At 30.4% G+C, this 20,558-nt stretch overlaps 2 protein-coding genes across 2 annotated transcripts; both read left to right on the top strand.

The window, feature by feature from the left end:
* Positions 1-7,352: 7,352 nt before the first annotated feature.
* On the top strand, positions 7,353-11,612 carry LOC133785993 (UPF0481 protein At3g47200-like). The gene is made up of 4 exons (XM_062225204.1): positions 7,353-7,685; positions 7,732-7,764; positions 8,171-8,286; positions 9,042-11,612. The coding sequence occupies exons 1-4, from the start codon at positions 7,353-7,355 to the stop codon at positions 9,574-9,576; spliced, it is 1,017 nt and encodes a 338-aa protein (XP_062081188.1). The 3' UTR covers positions 9,577-11,612.
* A 1,038-nt stretch (positions 11,613-12,650) lies between these two features.
* Positions 12,651-14,711, top strand: LOC133785992 (receptor-like protein 32). The gene has a single exon (XM_062225203.1). It carries the CDS (start codon positions 12,651-12,653, stop codon positions 14,709-14,711), a length of 2,061 nt encoding a protein of 686 aa, XP_062081187.1.
* Positions 14,712-20,558: the final 5,847 nt, after the last annotated feature.

The following is a 20,558-nucleotide window of genomic DNA, read 5'->3' as shown; positions in this document are numbered from 1 at the left end:
ATATGTGAGCAGTAAACAGGGCAACTCATCCAATTTTATTTCATTTTGCCTAAGTAAAGCACTTACAGGGAGAAAATTAAGTGATTGGATAATTAAAGATTTTCCATGAAAAGGAAGAAAAAAAAGACAAAAAGGAAAAAACAAATATGACATTCTATTTGTTTCTAAAATGATTGTTAAATCCCTCAGCCTAATCAAATGCTAAAAATAAGAAGAAAGGGTGAAATAATAAAAAAATGCAGTGCAATAATAGACAAAAAAGTCTTAGATGAAAACGTATGAACAAATTCAAGTTTTTTACATTAAAAATATAAATAACAAATTTTGAGTAGAGTTACAATTAAGTAACCCAAAACCCACAAAATAAAAATCAATCAAACAACAGTGATACAAATCTATGAGTCCAAAATAACCCATTTTTGTCCAAAATAAATAAATAAAGGCTAAAACCAAATAAAGTAGTGCATCAACAAATGGACAGTAGTGGGAAAAACAAACCTTTTGCTAATATATAGAAGGAGTGGTAAAGGAGCTCAGAAGCAAAGAATCCATTGGCATTTTGCTTGAACCACAAATTTCCTCAGTTCATTTACACCCAAAAAAAAAAGAGAAAAAGATGGCGATGGTGATGATGATTCTAAGTCTCATTTGATGAATATGAGTTCTGGGTTTTTTCAACGATTCAATTTTGGAACAAGAGGAGTGAGTGAAGTGGGTGTGAAAGAGTAGAGTTACAGAGTAAAAGCAAGTCTTACTGACCTAATTTTTTCTTTTTGTTTATTTATTCCCTTTAAATATTCATTTTTCCATTTGATTTTAATGTTTAATAAATAAATAAAACTAAATCCAATGACAAAAATAAAATAATAAATAAAGAAAGAAAGTTTTATTTTAATTTTCTTTAATAATTTATACTGTTTCACTTTTGTCCAAAAAAAAAATTATACTACTGTTTCACCCATCACGAGAGGTTGAGTAATTAATCACAATTTACGTTAAAATTTTTGTTTTCTTTTTTATTTATTGAATTTTTATATTTTGAAAAAAAATTATATATCATTTTCATAGATATCAAAAAGGTTAAAAAATAACTATCATAAAGGGAAAATTACATTTAAGATTTTTAAGATAAACGTAACTAACAAAAACATATATTGATTTACCTTTTAAAGAAAATATCATTTTCTGTAATTTTATAAATATGTCACTAAATCAAGTAAGGCCTCTCTAAAAAAAAGTTAAAAAATAAGTTTTAAACAAAATATTAAAACAACTTTAAGTTTTGAAATACATCCCAAACTTGACATTAAATATAAATATCAAATTAGTACTAAAAAAATCATTAGATTGAAAATAAATAATAACAAAAACTTATCTATTTTAAATAAAATAAAAGTATACAATAAACAATAATTCCTGAGACTACTTTGCACGCTTTGTGGGGTTGTTCGTTGCTTTAGAATACCAAAAAGCAATCCTCAATTTGGTGAGTTTTCCTCACGGCCATAGTGTCGATCTTTATAATTTGCTTCTGCGTATTTCCAATTTGATTCCTAGTGACAAGATTCAGGAAATCTTGACTATTATGTGGAGAATTTGGTTCAGATGTAATTCTTTTGTCAATAAGAATAAACTTGTTCATGACAAGTTGATTGTGTCCTTGGGCTTTTAACTATTACCAGTCTTATGTAATTGCTAATTTCTCTCAATCAAGTATTGAACTGTAGTGCAGCCCAACTGTCAACAAATGGTGGCACCCACTTGCCCATTGTCAAAGTCAACAATGATGCTGCAATCTCCAATCAACAAGGCAAAATGGGTCTTAGTATGGTTCTGCGTGACTATGAGAGCTCTTCAGTTGCCTCGGCCACTTGACCTCTTTTGGCTTCTTATAAACCTCTCATGGCAGAGGCAATGGAGATTCTTCACAACCTTCACCTATGTCACAGCCTAGGTTACTTGTCCATAGTTGTTGATTCTGTCTTCCCATCTTTAAAGCTATCCTCAACAAGAGACAGGACTTCTCTTATCTAGATTGCATTGTTAGAGATATCATTGTAACAAATAATGCTTTTGTTGATATTACTTTTAGACATTGTCCTAGAGAAGCTAATGGAGCAACTCATTGTTTGGCAAATTAGCTCTCTCTATGGATTCTCATCATGTTTGGTGGTCTGACCACTCCCATTATATTAATGTTATTATCTGGTTTGATACCTCTAATCAATCATATCTCAATTGCACTCTTTCCTGCCCTAGAGTTTTTTCCCACTAGGTTTTGCTCGTGAGGTTTTAACGAGGCCAAATTTTCTCCAAAAAAAAACAATAATTTAAAACATATATGTGGTTCATCATTCTTTCTAATTGTAAGAGAAAGTTTTTTTTATGAGTAGGAATATAAGAAAGTGATTTATTATGTGGTTTTAAATATAAAATTTGTTAAAAAATAAATAATTTTGGAATTACTTTTAAATAGAGTCTTGTTGTTACCTATCTCTATAAAGCAAATTTATCTACCATTATCTTACTAGATTTATACATTTTTTTAGTTATATAAATTTGTGGATTAATTATTTTATTGTTTGACATTTCAAATCAATAATTTCATTTTATGTGAGATGTTTACATAGATATGGGAAAAATAAATATAATTTCTATATTAATGGTAAGTTCCGAAAAAAAATTAAAACATGGTAATTCCATAAAATATAAAAAGTAAATTACCATAAACCTAATTACACAACTCTCTCTCACTCTCTCCTTTCTCCCTTGAGATATCTCTCTGTCTCTTCTCCTTTCTTCCTCTCTCCTCCCCCATTCGGTTCCCTCATCTCAGACCTCTGCCGGCGATGCCACCTCCCATCGCTGCCCCGACAGCGACTCACCTCACCCCTATTCTTCTTCTTCTTCTTCTTTTTTCTTTCTTTCTTTCTTTTTTCTTCTTTCTTTCCTCTTCTTTTCCTTTTCTTCAAATTTGGTTTTGTTCTTCTTCTTCATCTTCTTATTTTTCACATCATATTTTTCCATTTTAAATCTGATTTCACACTTTATATTTGATTTTGTTGTTTTTTTTCTTCAAATCTGTTTAAGTATCCAGGTATCATGATGACTGATTCATTTTATTCATATATGATTTTTTTTAGACCTACCTGTAACCAGTTACGATAATGATTCATTTAGATTCTTTTGTTTATATTTGATTTTGTTTTCATACCTGACTAAGTAACCAGGTACAATGGCGACTGTGTTTTTTTTAGTTGTGGTTTTTTTCTTTTAATCCTACCTGTAACCAGTTACGATTATGATCAGTTTAGATTTTTTGTTTGGATCTTATTTTGTTCCAGGCCTGGCTAAGTAACCGGTTACCATCGCAAATGATTTTTTTTTTCATTTTTTTTTCAGACTTAGCTGTAATCAGTTACCTTCACGATCAATTTAGTTTATTTTTTTCATATCAATTTTTTTTCCAAATCTCACTAAGTAATCAGTTACAATTCAGTTAATATTTTGATAATGGTACATTACCAAAAAAATCAAAATTTTTTTTTATAGTTGTGACCAATTACTACAACACCACTTAAAAATAAAAAATGATTTTATAGTTGTAACCAGTTTCCACACATAACTAATAAAAAAAATTGACGGTGGCATATGATTACTATCACAAAAAAATCAAATTTATTTTGATAGTGGTAACCAATTACTGTGGATAAAATACTGATTAAAGAATATAAAAAAATGGAAGAAAATAATAAGAAATGAGAATAAAAAGTATAGTGATGAAGGTCTAAGTTTTTTTTTTCTTGAAAGAATTATGTAAATTTATTTTTTATAAAATATAAATGATAAAAAACAATACAAATAGATTAAAATTATAAAAATAATTTCAAAACATATCAAAGCCACTAAAAGTGTATAAAAAAGTTAAAATATTGTATACAAATAAAATTTTACAAATATATGAGAGAAAAACATCCATAAAAATGTGAACAAAAAAAATATGTGATATAAACTTAAGGAAAAAAACTGCCATATTTTTTAAAGTTTGAAAAAAAATCCCATGTTGTCTTACAATTTGGCTTTTATTAATTAGTATCTTGGTAGCTTTTAGTTGATAATTGGATGGATGAAATTATTGTTGGACATACCATGTATTTTGTATATTACAGTATTGTTATTCTCATTAAAATTTTGGCATACCAAAATATTCTTTCAAATTGATAAGATATAAATAGATAAAATAATTTAAAGTTAATCAAACAACATCTTTGTTTTCTTTCGTAATTGTTGATTTTCTTTTGATTTAATAATTTTAATTTTGCTGAAAATTTTACTTAGGACAAAATATTTGCCCCCAACTACTCACAACTATTGTTCAAAGTTGTACTTAACCAAACTTTTTTGTAATTTTTCTCTTGCGTCCAAATTGGGGGAGAAAATAGTTATACCATTCTTTTTTGGCAATACTCCAACTATGTTTTCATATGTGACATTATTCTAATTGTATTTTAATAATATAACTTATTTATATATTTTTTTAATACATCACCTTTTTTAACCAACTAGAAATATTTGATTGGGTAAATTCATATAAAAGAAAAATTACAATTGAAATATTCAAGAACGACAACCATTGACTAAGATGAAATAGATACAACTCTAAGGATGAAATATTTTCAATCTTGATAATTACATATTCACTTTTATAATTCCATTTCGGCTATAAAAATAGAATATTTTTTAAGCACTTTTAGAAAAATAATATATTTCAAACACAATTAGAATAATGACATATTAAAATATATATAGAAGTTTACATAAATATGGGAAAAAGAAGATGAGTTTTTATATTTATAGACAAAAAAGAAATGCTACAAAATATGATGAATTTAAAAAAAAAAAGTTTAAAACATGGGAATTCCATAGAATATAAAAATTAAATTAACATATTTTTACAAAAAAGTCTCTCAAACTTTCTCATCCTCTCATTTCTCTCTCACATTTATCTCTCTTCCTTTTCTCATTTCTTTATCTCTCATTCCCCACTTGGTTCTTTCTTCTCAGCCCTCTGTTGAAGACACCACCTCCGCCTTGGTTCTTCTTCTTCTTCTTCTTTTGCTTGTGGTGGTGGTTTTAATGTTATTCTTTTGGTTGTTTTTGTTGCTCTTCTTCTTTTCACATTTGATTTTGCATTTTAAATCTAATTTTACACTTTAGATATGATTTTTTTCTTCCAGGCCAAACTGTAACCGGTTATCATCACAATTTGTTTAGGTTTTTTGTTCAAATCTGATTTTTTTTTTAACCTGTTTAAGTAACCAGGTACTATGAAGACTGATTTTTTTTTTCGTATTTGATTTTTTTTATATAGATCCGATTTTCTTTCCAGGTCTAGATAAGTAACCAGTTACCATTGTAATTGTTTTTTTTTCAGATTTGATTTTTTTTTCAAACGTAGTTGTAATCAGTTACGATTATGATCATTTTAAATTTTTGTTTTGATCCTATTTATTTTCAGATTTGGCTAAGTAACCGGTTACCATGACAACTAGTTTTTTTCAAACCTAATTGTAACCAATTACCTTCACCATTAATTTAGTTTGTTTTTTTCATATCAATTTTTTTTCTCAAAATCTCACTAAGTAACCAGTTACAATTTAGCTACTATTTTGATAATAGTATATTACTAAAAAATCAAAATTGTTCTGATAGTGGTAACCGGTTACAGCAGAGAAAATATTGATTGAAGATGATAAAAAATAAAAGAAAATAAGAAAACAAAAGATTTTTCAATATCTGAATAAAAAAATTAATTAAAAATAATACCTACAATTATTGAAATACCCTTACAAAAAGTTAAGAATTAGCCAAAATAATCTTATATAATTAAATACGGTAAAACTAATAATTTATTACATAAATATGAGAAAACAAATCTCATAAAAAAAGTTAGAAAACATAAAATACCATATAAAATGCACATAAAAAAATGTTATATTTATTAAAGTTTAGAAAATTTTCTCAGGTAAATCCCTCGTGTATATATATATATATATCAAAACGGTGCCGTATGAAGACAAAATGGGGCATATGAGAAGAAATACAATAATCAGAGAGTCGAAATCTCTCTTAACAAAAGCGGTAAGTCGGTTTTTTTTCCTAAATTTTGTAAGTATATTTTAGTAAAATTAATGGTCAAAAGTGGTATTTCTCTTAAAAATGGTATAAATTTGTGTCTAACCAAAATTAAAGGTACGTATATATATTAAAAAACAATATGAGCAAAGATTTTGTGATAATATTCATTGCAGACTAAGCATACCTTCGTTTTTTTTTTCCTTTCCATTTTCATTATTTTTATTACTATTTTTTAGTTGAATTAGTTACTACAATTTTAATTGAAATAAAATTCTTCGATTTCAATTTATAAACAAATTCACTTTTGACTAAAAATTAATTAAAAAACATGTAAATAACAAGATTAACTCCAACTTTAGAGCACTCAGAATAGACATTCTACTTTTTTTTTTCAAATATAGTTCAAAAATCTTACTTTTTTTTATTTTACATCAAACATTTATATTATACTATACATACTTTTTTTATTTCTTTTCTATATTTTCTCTACATCATTTAAATATTATTTTTTTATTAATTAAAATACTAAAATATAAAAGAGAAGGAAACAAAACAAAATAAAATATGATTAATAAAGAAAAAATAATAATAAAATAATTTTAACTCAATAAATAATTCTCTACATGTAAAGTGATACTATTCATTAAGATAAAAAAATATATAAAATAACTCAAATTTAACTCACTCATTTGGAGCTCATTTTTATAATTCTTCTATGTATTTTTTAAAATTAGTTGATGTAGCTCTTGTGAGTGCTCTCATACAAACACCACACCACTTCAATTTTGGAATAAGTCCTAGTTTCACCTTTTCTTTTTCTTAACCATTAATTTTACATTTTTTTTATTAAATTAAATATAAAAATAAATTTTGTATTAGTTTAACTTAAGAAGTACTTACTTAAACCACCTATCTCCATTCAATATCATACCAAAAAAAAAAATTAATAAAATCATTTCACTTTGAAACCCATTATTTGTATGTATATTATATGCTTATTACCAAATTTTTAGTATTAATAAAACTACCATTTATTATACTCTTGTCTCTTCTCTGAAGAAAATAAAAAACCAGTCTTTCTATCCAAAATTCGATCTTGAATCAACACCAATCATCTCTATCTCACTCTCATCAAAATGCAACCTTTCTTTCATTCTCACATTTTCCACTTCTACCTCTTCCCATAACCAAAGCTTTGAACACTATCATCATCAATGGAGGGTTCCCTCTTCCCCTCAAGACCTGTATATCCCACCCCTTCAAATAAACCAACCCAACCAAACTTCCCGCCATGGAAGCTCAATCCAACAACAGCCCAACCTCCACCTCCACCACCTCCTCCTACTCAATCCCCATCTCCATCCTCATTCCCCATTGATTCTCTCCTCCAACACCTTCTACACCTTTCTTCGTCTCCAAAAACTCCTCACACTGTTAAACCTGTGAAGCCACATCATTTCAGCAATACCCATTTGCGTTCTCTTAAACTTTCGGTTGATTCTACTCAGAAACAGCTTGAAAATGGCGGTTACGAAAAACCCACATCGGTTTTAGTCTCTCAGCTGGAGGAGGACGAAGAAGAAGGTCGCTTAGAAACTGGGTTCCTTGAGTTTCTCACAACAAAGGGTAAGATGCTGTTTAATTCGATTGTAGAGTTGCCTTTGGATGATTTGAATGGTTATTTTGATTCTGTAAAGGTTGAGTTGGTTGAGGTTGATTTGATTAGTCTGTTGAAAGCTTTGGACCTTTCTGGGAATTGGGAAAGATCCCTTTTGTTGTTTGAATGGGTTTTATCGAATTTGTGGCAACAGAGTTCTACTTCCTCCCCCCTGCGAGACCGGCCCTCACCTCCATGGATGGCAACAGAGCAAGGCATTGCAACCCATTTTTTATTTTATGATTTTAATCTGTAAAAATATGATATGTATGTGTTTTATAGTTCTTTTGACATATTATTTTATAGTTTCATGAAGTAGGAGATAGCTGTGATTTTATACATTTTTTCTAATCTGCATTTCTTCTGGCAATGAAGGTCACCGTTACAGCCTCTTCCTCTTTGTACCAAGTTCCCCTTTTCTCTATCAATGGAGGAGCCTCTTCTATTCTGAGAAATACCTCAAACCCACCAGCTGTTTCACTCATTCTCAGGTACACAAATTAGGCACCTTTACTGTATTTTTTTAAACTTCCGTTTTCATGTAGCTTGATACTAGTACTTCAGCAACAACCCATTTTTATTAGCTTTGATTCTTTATTTTTTTAGGTTATTAAGCTTATCGATGAGTTTTCTATCTTCTGAGTATATGAGAAATAAAAATTATGTTTTTTGTTTTTTTAATATCCTCCATGTTTGCATCAAACTCTGTTTAGTCAGCTTTTTTAGTTGTACATTTCCTTTTTGATTTCGTGTAGTTTGGTACTATTACTTCATGAATAACCAATTTCTAATAGCATCAAAAGTTTGCTGTGAACTAGTAATGATTTCTTTTTATTTTTCCCCCAACATATGACTTAGTTATTAAGAGTTCGGGGTTTGGTATTTGGTGATTCATTAGAAAATTTGGAATATAACTAGGCAGGTAGTTTTTTGGCTGGTTTTAACTTATGGCTACATCTCTTTCTAGATTCATTAATAATTGAGTCTTGTAGGATAGACTTGTTAGGATATTGTTAGTAAGATTTTGTATTATCTTTTTCGTATCTGCAACTTGCATCCAGATTTATTCATAGGAGGCATGGGGCTGGAGTGATATGATCTTTTTTGTCCTTTTTTAGATAAGTTTTAGATATGTGTTTCAATGATTCTATTCTGTTGAAGACACATGTCCTGAAGACACATGTCCTCGTCTCTCTTGGCACCCAAGACCAGTGCCTTTTTTTAATACAAAGAGGAACTTTCGCAGTGCACAGGAGCTTAAATTAGCTGGGATAGAGTTTAAGCCAAGTGGTGCTGATATAGCTTATACTAGTAAACGTTTTAACTTCAAAGGGCATCTTAAACTTCCTCCATTAACTGTGGATGAATGGACAAAGCCTAAGTTGATGAATCTTGTCGCCTACGAGATGTGTCTTGGTGATGTTAGTTCTTATATCGTTACTTCATATGTAAAACTTATGGATTTTCTCATTGATAAAGAAGAAGATGTTAAGGAGCTAAGGGCGTCAAGAGTACTTTGGAACCATCTCAGCTGTGATAAAGATGTGGTCGATCTGTTCAATGATATGGGGTCTGAATGCTTTAAGCCACCCAAGGACTATTATTTTGATGTCATGGAAGAAATGGAAAATCATTGCCAGAGAAAGTGTGCGATTTGGATGGCCCAAGTCTATCAGACCCATTTCAGAAGCCCCTGGACTATGGTTGCTCTTTCGGCTGCTATAATAGCTCTTTTGTTGACTGCCATTCAAACATGGTACGCAATCAACCCAAATAAGTAGTTCAAAAACTAAACGTAATGGACTCTAAATTTTCGTTTTATGGTTATAAATGGGTGTGGCTTTTGCCTGAATTTTGTTGTGTGCATATATGTAGTTCTACATATATATGCTGTGTTGGAGAGGCTTAATGATAAGCCAGCTACTATGCATGATTGTCAGTTATTTATTACTACTAATTAGTTTTCTTCTTCCTTTTTGGTTTTCATATTTAATGAACGCTTAAATCAAAGCTATTCCAGTCAGTGTGCATATAAGAATCATGTTCTATATGAAGAGAACATAATGATTTGTCTAGGAATATCATAAATGGAATTCGTTTGTGGGAATTATAATCCACAGAAAACATATTTTAACAACTTGACAGTTAAAGTTGTTATGTTTGACTTTATTTTCGGTTAGATTAGTTTATGTGCACCAAGGTTATTTTAGTCTTTTCTGTAATAATTCTATTTAAGCCTTGTAATCTCTTGTAATGAGTGACAGCAAAAGAAAAAATTCACATTGAATTTGAGAGTGAGAGAAGTGTTCAGAGAGAAGAAAAGAGTGCAAGAGAGTTGGGGAAATCTGAATCCAAGATCAGTGTTATTGAAAGAAAACTCAAGCTGAGTTTTGAGGAGGGATTTCACCTAGGTTCTTGGTGGTGCACTAAACTAATCTTCAGCATTGTAATCTATTGATTGATGGAGAATACAACTCAGGGGAGTAACAAGAAGTAGGTCCTTAGTTTGGCCGAACCTGTATAAAATTTTGTGTTCTTTATTTTTCAGTTTTGTCCTTTTAATTTCTGGTTTATTGCTTGAATTGGTTTGATCAAATTAACTTGTTTACTTTGTATATGTGTTGAGTTTTGTGTTGTAAAGATATACAACAGTTATGGCATCTTTCGATTAAAATGATAAAGCACAAAACTTTTGTGTATTTTATTTGATTCCATCATGTACAATAGTAGTGTTATTCTTGATAACAAAGGGTGCATTTATGTATATGAAGGTTCTGTTCGTTTGTGTTCTATGTCATTTCTTTCTTAATAAGAATCACTAGTCGTGTGAGGCCTCACACACTCTGTGTATGGAGTTTCATTTGAACTCAAAGAATAAAGTTACGATAGGGGCAACTACCTGTAGAATCTGTTAATCCTAACTAAGCACTTGCTGTGATCTCAATCTTATGCAAATAGCTAATAATGAGTTTGACTCAGCATAGAGAGAAAACAGAGCAGTAATCGAAATGCTTTAATTTTGCATATAATATCTCTATTATTTTTCATGTCAACTATCTAACAAAATATAGCATTGTGGAACATTTTACATTATAAAATATCATCCTCAAGAGATTCACCAGGACTTGGTAAGGATTCACTAATGAAAGAGTAATAATCTCTAGATCTAGAGATGAGTAAGTTTACATTTTACAAGACTTGTAGTCTTTTGTTCTCTGCAGCCGATTTATGTAAGAAATTAACTGCACTTATTAGAGCCATGTTAATATAACATAAATGATAAAGCAATAAGACTGAAACAAAAAAATTGTACTTGTTTTCATAGTTCATTCCATAGGATTGGCAGAGTAATATAAGTCTATGAATCAACAATCTTTGTTTAGTAGTGCTTTTGCATTTTTATTTTCATGCTCAAATTAGCGCCATAGGCAACAAGTTGCTACTTCTACATTGCCCCTAAGATGATTTAGAGGTATACGTGTTGATCTTCGTCACAAGAAACATATCATGTTGAATCCCATACAAAACTCTTGTGATGATCTTTCTTGGTGAAACCTGTTAGAGTTATTATTTGAGGGCATTTTAGTCTTTTCTTAATTATTGTTATTTTATATCTTTTGCCTTATATAAAATGCTTGGCTTATTAGTTTTGTAACTTAGAATACATTATTCTCTATATTTTGCAATTCTATCTAGCCTCCCTTTTCTCTCTTCATCTTTTTGCTATCTCTCTTATTGGGTTTTATGGATTGTGTCTTTGCATAATTATCATGGTATCAGAGAATGGTTTATGGAATTGAATTTCTTAAGCGTAATCATAGCTTTTGCAGATCCAACTCCGCTGTGAGTTGGCTGGGGGGTTGCAGGGGGGGCAGTGCGCTACCTTGCCCGGGGTTCGAGGCGGAGCCCCGAAATTTTTTTGGCTTGGGTCTCCTTCGTATTGCAGCAAACTGGGTCGAAGCATCTTTGCAGTAACTCGGTATGTGATTTTCGTGTTCATTATGAAATTTTAGGGTTTCATCAGATTGCAGAATTTGGGAACTTTTGTCTGAGATAGCATTTGGAAATTTGTTTCTGAAATGGCAAGTAATAGAGATGATTCCCTTCAATCCATTAGTGTGAGGTTAGATGGAAAGAATTATTCTTATTGGAACTATGTGATGAAAAAAAATTTGAAAGGGAAAAAGATGTGGGGTTATGTTTCTGGAACTTTGGTTAAACCAACAAATGACAAAGCGGATTATGCAACTTTGCTAGAAAATTGGGAAGTGGATAATTCAAAAATTATTACTTGGATAAACAACTCTGTAGAACACTCCATAGGTACCTAACTAGCCAAGTATGAAACAGCGAATGAAGTTTGGGACCATCTTGCAAGGCTGTATACTCAGTCTAACTTTGCAAAGCAATATCAATTAGAATCAGATATTAGAGCTCTTGAACAGAAAGATATGAGTATTCAAGAGTTCTATTCAGTTATGACAGATCTATGGGATCAATTGGCCCTTACTGAATCTGCAGAATTACGAGCTTTTGCACCATATATTGCTCGTAGGGAGGAACAACGATTGGTTCAGTTTTTTATGGCACTTCGTGATGACTTTGAGGGACTCCGTGGCTCTATTTTGCATCGTTCTCCACTTCCTTCGGTTGATTCAGTAGTTAGTGAATTGTTGGCAGATGAAATTCGTCTTAAGTCTCAAGCAGGAAAAGGCATCCTCCCAGCACCCAGTCCCTCTGTTTTGGTAGTTCCTCCTCGACACTTTACTCACCATGAGAATAAACCTCACACAAAGGTTGGAGTTGATGAATGCAGCTTTGTAGAAATTTGAAGTATTTACAAATTTTATCTCTAATGAATTACAATTTCTTAAAACTTTCTCCCACATTATTTGACAACTGCACACAAATCACTTCCTTAGACCTTTCTAGTAATAATTTTGGTGGTTATATCCCATGGTCATCCATTTTCAATCTACAACAACTAACCTATTTGGATCTTTCAGGGAATAATTTCGTAGGCCCAATTCCAGAAATTTGTAGTAACTCAACAAAAAATTCATTTTCGTGTGTCTCTTCGAAAGATCAATTAGTGGGTTCTCCTCCATTGAATTTAAAATCTCTAGATTTATCTTATAATGAGCTTAATGGGACAATACCATTTTGGTTATATTCCCTTCCATCTTTACAATATTTAGATCTAAGTTCTAACAAATTCAGTGGTAGCATTCAGGAATTCCAACATAATTCTTTGGAGTATCTTTCTTTATCTTCTAATAACTTACAAGGCTCTTTCCCAAGATCAATTTTTCAGCAAGTCAATCTCTCGTTTTTGTATCTTTTCTCAAGTAATTTGAGTGGTGTCGTGCAATTTGATCAATTTTCAAAGTTAAAAAAGCTCCAAGTTCTTTATCTTTCTAATAATAGCTTATCATTACTATCTAACAGTAATAATAATGATACTTTGCCCAATACTCTTTCTTATTTATTTTTGTCTTCATGTAGTATAAGTGAGTTCCCGTACTCCTTAAGAAGCTTAGAAAATTTAGGAGTCTTGGATCTCTCCAACAATCAAATTGAAGGCAGTGTTCCCCAATGGCTGTGGAATATGGGTAAGGATTCATTGTATTTCCTAGATATTTCTCACAACTCTTTAACGCAAATAGATCAGATTCCATGGAAGAAACTAGTATTCATTAACCTCCGCTCCAACCGACTTCAAGGTCATCTTCCAATTCCACCACCTAAAACGATGTATTTTTCAATCTCAAACAATACATTGGATGGGGAAATATCACATTTGATTTGCAATCTCAGTTTGCTTCAAGTCCTTGATTTGTTAAATAACAATTTGAGTGGGAACATTCCTCCATGCTTGGGAAATTCAAGTCTCTCTGTGCTAGATTTGCACAAAAATAAGATTCATGGCATCATTCCTTCACATTTTGCAAATGACAGCATCCTACAGGTTTTGAATCTCAACGAAAATCAATTGGAAGGGTCCTTACCAAAGTCTTTGCTCAATTGTAAATGGTTGAATTTTTTGGATATTGGAAACAACAAGATAAATGGATCATTTCCCTGGTGGTTGGAATCTCTTCCGAATCTCCAAGTTCTTATCTTGAGATCTAATAGATTTCAAGGTCCAATAGGCAATCCTAAGGTGAGACATCCTTTTCAAAATTTGAGAATTATGGATCTCTCTGGCAATGAATTCACTGGTCATTTGCCCCAAAAGTATTTTAAGAATTTTGTGGGAATGATGAATGCTACTTCAGATTACTTGAGCTACATGGAAGCAGCTTTGGAATCATTTCAATATTATGAAATCAGTTCATTGACAATAAAAGGATATTATGTTGAGTTGGAGAAAATCCAAACCATGCTTATAGTCATTGACTTCTCAAGAAATAACTTCACAGGAGAGATCCCAAAATTGATTGGTAAGCTCAACTCACTCAAAGGGCTCAATTTTTCACATAACAAGATCTCTGGTAGTATTCCACCATCTTTGGGAAATTTGACCAATCTAGAATGGTTAGATCTCTCCTCGAACAAGCTTGTGGGGAAGATTCCATGGCAATTGGCAGCAAATCTAAATCAACTCCAATTTTTAAATCTTTCTGTGAACCAATTGGAGGGGCTTATACCTCGCAGTCGACAATTTGATACATTCACAAACGATTCATACAAAAAGAATTTGGGCTTATGTGGGTTTCCAATTTCAGAATCATGCAACGAGAACACCACACCCCAATTTCAGCAAGAAGACGATGAGGAGCATGTGAATGGATTTGATTGGAAAATTGTGTTAATGGGATTTGGAAGTGGAATGGTTATTGGAATTTCGGTGGGATACATGTTCCTTTCAGATAAAATCATTGATGGGCTTGTCAAAACAGTGAAAGGAGAATAATGACATCTTTTGGCAAAAAGATCAAAGCAGAGGAGGGCTCTTCAAAATGTTGGAATTGAGAGAAGACATTAGTTTACATTTTTAGTATATTTTGTTTCATTTTGTTTAAATGTATGTTGTTTGTTATTGCAGCTTGTTATTATGTAAGTTTGTGTTTAACTAAATTTTAGTCAACTTTACAAAAACTCACCTGAACTTTTTTTTTTTTTTTTATTGTTTCATTTTTCTCTATACACTTATAAAGTTTCCCAAATGATGATAAAATTGGTTGTTTCTTAAATAAGACAAGAAAATGTATAACTCAAATACAATTACAAAATTAATTTATGGTTTTGACATACATTTCATCCCATTGCAATATGTTCCTCTTTTTTGTTTTCAATAAAAATACTTTACTTGAATGAAAAATAAAACTAAAAATAAAGAGATGATGTGCATTACAATAAGATAGAGAGTTTCTTTTTAATTTCTTTTGTAAGAAACTAGGATAAGAAAAGAAAAAAGCCATACAAATTACTTGATTAATTCATCCAAATAATAATACAAATGTTTGGTTTGTGTTCATGTTAATCATAATATATCTATATGCTCACCTTTTAAGGAAGTTTTTTTTTTTTTTTTGCATAAATTAAGTAAATGATTGTGTTTTTTGAAAAGTATAAAAAATAAAAAAACAAAAACAAACATAATAAGACCAATACTATTTTATGTATACTAGACCACGTGATAGAAGATTTGGGTCGAATAAATTTTATCATTATCTCACACTGTACTATTGAACTATTATTAGTATTCTCAATAAAAGTTTTTATTTCTACTTTAACAAAATTACAAATAAAATGGCAGACCATAGATCTCTTTTTATTGAATGCATTACATATAAGGATCTCTAAACAAGATTTGTTAATATATGAAACACTTAGCACTAAACAAGATTTCAGTATACATCATTTTATAGATTAATCAATTTATATCCACCAAGAAATCATTTTTAAATACTCAACATAAAATAATTATAAAAAAACACAAGTGAGTAATAATAAATTTATTCATTATAAAAAAAATTATATTTTTAATTATATATTATTGAGACTATCATTTAAAAGTTATAATAAATTAGGATATATCAACCCAATTCAAAAATGACCACTTCAAAATAAAGAAAAGAAAAAAAAATCGAAAATGACAACATGGATTGAGGAAGAGTTTACATAAGTGTATATTCATTTATCAAATTAATATATTTGTGATAAAAAATAAAAATAAAATTTACTCACAACTGACAACCAAATCCAACCTAATAATTTTGTCAAAAAAAAAAAATCCAATGAAATTTTGTTAAAAAAATATCCTAAAATCAACATCCCTCTCTCATGTACACACACTAGTATCAACCTTTAAGGGTATCATTGTCATTTCATTGAAATTTCCTCCAAAACATGAAATACCAATGATATTTACACTCTAATAATCTATATAGGCATCTCATATATTAAAAAGAATTAAAATAAATTATTTTCTTAATTTTTTAATTTTTTTGTGTTAATTTCAATCACTTTATTTTCTTATTTTCATAATATTTTAGAAAATAATGTTCAATATTTTTTAAAACTTTTACTTTAATTCATATATTTTTGTGTTTTGATTTTTTATGTCTAAATATTTAAATTATATTTTATTCATATGTATTTTTAGAATATGAAAAAGAAGATTTTTTAAAAAAAAAAAAAATAAGCATAAGTTAATAAAATATATATATTTTATATTAATTTTTAATAAAAATAAAGTGCCTTAATCAAATTGTGGGGTGTTAATATAATACCCCTAGATGAAATTGAAAAGATAAATGACAATTTATAATCACAAACACAACTAAGAGATAGAGTAAGAGGGAGGTACCATAATTTTTTTTTATTTCTTTACATGTTAAAATTCATGATGTATATAGCACAAAAACATGTCAATGAATAATTTGATATAACTAAAATTTTTAGCAAACAATAAATATTTTTACAAATGAATCATGAATTCATAATGAATAGCATTACTCTTTGAGGTGAATGCTTTGTAGAAATAACATTAATTAATGAGAAAATTTATTTGTAAAATAATTTTCAAGAAAACTATTTGCAAACTAGTTTTTTTTTAAGGAGGGTTAAAGGCTTATGTTGATATATTATTTGCAAAGTAATTTTCTCAACAAGACTAAAGATTATTTTGTAATAGCAGGTTATTTTGGTAAGTTGAAGTTTTAAAAGTCTATTTTCACCAAATATTTTTTCTTTTTTGCCATTACAAAATAATTTTCAAGATCGACTAAGCAACCCTACTAGTCATTCAATATAAAAAACGAGATTAGCATGCTGATTTCACTTTCTCAATTCAGTAAGTCAATTCCAATGTCTGTTATAACAAAAAGTAAAGTTTCCTAAAGCTAACTGAAAAACACTACACATCATGTCAATCCCTTAACAATAAAGAGTCCTAAAGTTCTTATTTCTACGACAAATAGATTATAATTCAGATTTCTAAAAATCCTATAAAGATTTCATGAGATATCTATTCATGTTAAAAGAAAGGATATGCTAGATATTTTAACTCTTTAACATTTTAATGTCAATTGATGTGCCATATTAGTTGCAACATTAGAATTGGTGGATTTATAGCATTCATGATTCATCGAATGAATGTATGACAAACTCATCTGTTGCATCAATTGTTATTAAAGGTCGAGATCTTTAGCATTATTCGTAGTTAAAATAACATTGAAACATTAAGTATTTTTCACTTTTGTAAGTGGTCAAATGCTTGAATCAATGGATTCATATGTCTTATCCCATTTTTTGTATCCTCTATATCCCACCACTCAATAGCAGCCAACTCATTTAAAGTGACAATCAATGCACATATGAAAGTAAATAAAAAAGAATTGCCATTTTAATGAGTTAATTGTTATTCTATGATCCAACATAAAAGGGATTGAGAAAATGGGAACAAGAGATTTGAATTTTGAATCAATGCAATTCTCGAGTCAAGACACAAAAATTTAGGGGATGCCCAAGAATAAGTGTTAAACAAAGTAAGTTTGGCACATGGTTACTTACCTTTCATATGAACATTTAAAAAGATGTTATTGCAGCTTTGCTGCTCAAATCAACTGACTTGGCATTAGTCCAAAGTATTGAAGCCAAAATTGTGTGTCCCAATACCTAAATAAGGAAATATACATATAATAAGTCAACATTCATGCAACCTATCACTATTGAGCCCTTAACAACAAACACCTACACAATAAACCCAATAAGAATAAAAGAGCATTATTCCTACAGTAGCAACTCAAATATTATTGTAACAACTTTGCTCCACAGGAAGTCGGATGTAATGACCCAACTATTCTAGACTCTTGGACCATTAACGAAACTATACATACAAATTCTTACTAAAACTTACATTTGCGAAAATACCATAATTTTATTAGAAAACTTATAGAAATAAGAGTTACTTACATAAATACCAAAAAGGATATGGGATCCCATTGTTTGAAAAACAAAACATAACATGATTTATAAAATAAAGGGATTACATAGTAAGTGCGGAAAATACATATAAAGACCATAAATAAATGACTACATCCTCGAAAATCTAACTCTCGACTCCTTGAATCCATTCACCGCCGATGCACAATCCCAAGCACCCACGAACCTTACCGCCACTAAAGCTATTTTCCTGCACATAAAACAAAAAGGAATGAGCCTAATGCCCAGTAAGTAAAATCTAACACATACATCATGTACATAAATTTCATAATAATCATAAAGACATAACATAACACTTAATACATACACATACTATAATGGCCATTATTACTTGGGGTCCCATAGACTAAACAAGTCATATGCCCATGAGATTAGTGGGGTCCTACTAGCTAAGTAGGTCATATGCCCATAATCTATTTGGGGTCTTGTTAGTCATATGGGTCATATGCCCAAGCCTACATACATACATACATATCATAACATATTTAATAACATAAAACATAAGATAACATATAGAACATATAACATATGCATTTCTATCCTATTTTCCTTACCAAAGTTACCGGGATATGTGGACAGCGTTGGGACTTTGGAACACTCCTAATAACCATTATGAAAAAGAGTGAGTCTAATGAAGAAAAAGAGATGAAAAGGAATGGGAAGACTAAACCATTGAGAAACATACTTACCGAAACTTATGTGCTCAAGAACTTAGATTTCCTAACCAAAATAAGAATGAGGTTAGAAGACTAAGTGGAAGGCTATGAGAAAGAAAATAACATAAAACCAATGAACTAGAGTTTTGGGTTACCTTAAAGACTTGTAAGACCAATCTACACCACAAACTGAAATACTATAGAACCTTACTTCCCAAAGTGTTTGATAAGCTTATGAGGATCAAGCTTATGATTTCCCCAAACCAGGCGTTTACACTCTCACACTCACTTAGCACTTGCAGCCTCTGAACTTAGAGCAAAAGATGAATAATGGCTGGGTACTAGGTCCTATTTATAGAGTTTGGGAATGAAAAGATCTAAATTTTACTTGAATAAAAATAATAGCTTTTTAGGTGAAAATAATTTGAATAATCGTTCAGCAGAGGCTGAAGACTCGTTCAAAAAGATGCTGGACTTATCAAGAGGTTGAATGGCTGAATGGAAAAAGAATTCAAAAACTTTCAAAACATACTGATGGAGGCGATATATCGCCCCCTGTAGGCGATATATCACCTGGGCCAATATGCCCGAGGCAGTCGTGCATCGTCTCGTGTTTTCTGTATCTACGTGCTGCGATATATCGCCCCCTATAGTTACAAAGATAATACTATACATACTATAATACTGCTAAATAATTAGCTAAGTAAAGTTCTTGGACTATACATCGGATGATGCTCCCTCTAAAAGTGCAAATGTATAAGCAATTTCAAGTAGTGAAATGCATATCCAAAACACCTACACAATATATGATTTAAGTATTGGAAACAAAACAAGGTTTCCAATTTAAGCCTAACCCGCTTTTGACCTAAGCGCACTATAAATGATAGGATGTCGTATATCCTATACATTATTCACCAACAAATAAAAATAAGCTATTTTATTTATGACAGAGTTGCATGTGCCCAACCAAAAACACAGAGATTTGGAAAGCAAACAACTTAAAAGTTCAATAGAAATAGAGAAAAAGAAATTGATACTTTAAATAATGTTATAACAACAACAACTGAGAAGAAGATGATAGGCCTTGAGAAAAGCAATCCATATTTCAGTAGTTGAAACACCATTGAAATTTGAGAGTGCAATGACCTTACCACATATCTAATATACCACATATCTAATATAGTTTACATGATACCAAAATAAACATTATTCCTTACCCTTCTATTTTTATGCTACATGTTCCATATCATTTACATTCTTAAATATGGATCTATTGGATGCCAAGTCAGCTATGTCATGCACGATTTATTTATCTTGTGTAGAAAGAGACATCAAAAGTTCAACTTGGTTAAGAAGGCAAGAGGATCAGATAAAACAACAAGGATGCACATTGCTGTAACTAAAGCAAATCTCTTCCAAGTGAGAAAGGTGTTAAAGCTACCAAATGAGAAACAAAGTCTGTAAAGTTTTCCTCTTAGCCTTTACTCATTATATGACAATATAAAACTAAGTCAATTATTTCAGAAAATCCATTTATTATGCATTGTATATGAAAATTCATATGAGACTCAATTAACTCACATTGATTGAATAAGCAGTCCCTAATATAAAAGTGATGAAGAGGACCCAAAATAATGGCCATGACCCAACCATCC

Source organism: Humulus lupulus, chromosome 6, assembly GCF_963169125.1.
Source record: "Humulus lupulus chromosome 6, drHumLupu1.1, whole genome shotgun sequence".
Lineage (NCBI taxonomy): Eukaryota > Viridiplantae > Streptophyta > Magnoliopsida > Rosales > Cannabaceae > Humulus > Humulus lupulus.
This window is presented reverse-complemented; position numbering and strand designations above follow the sequence as displayed.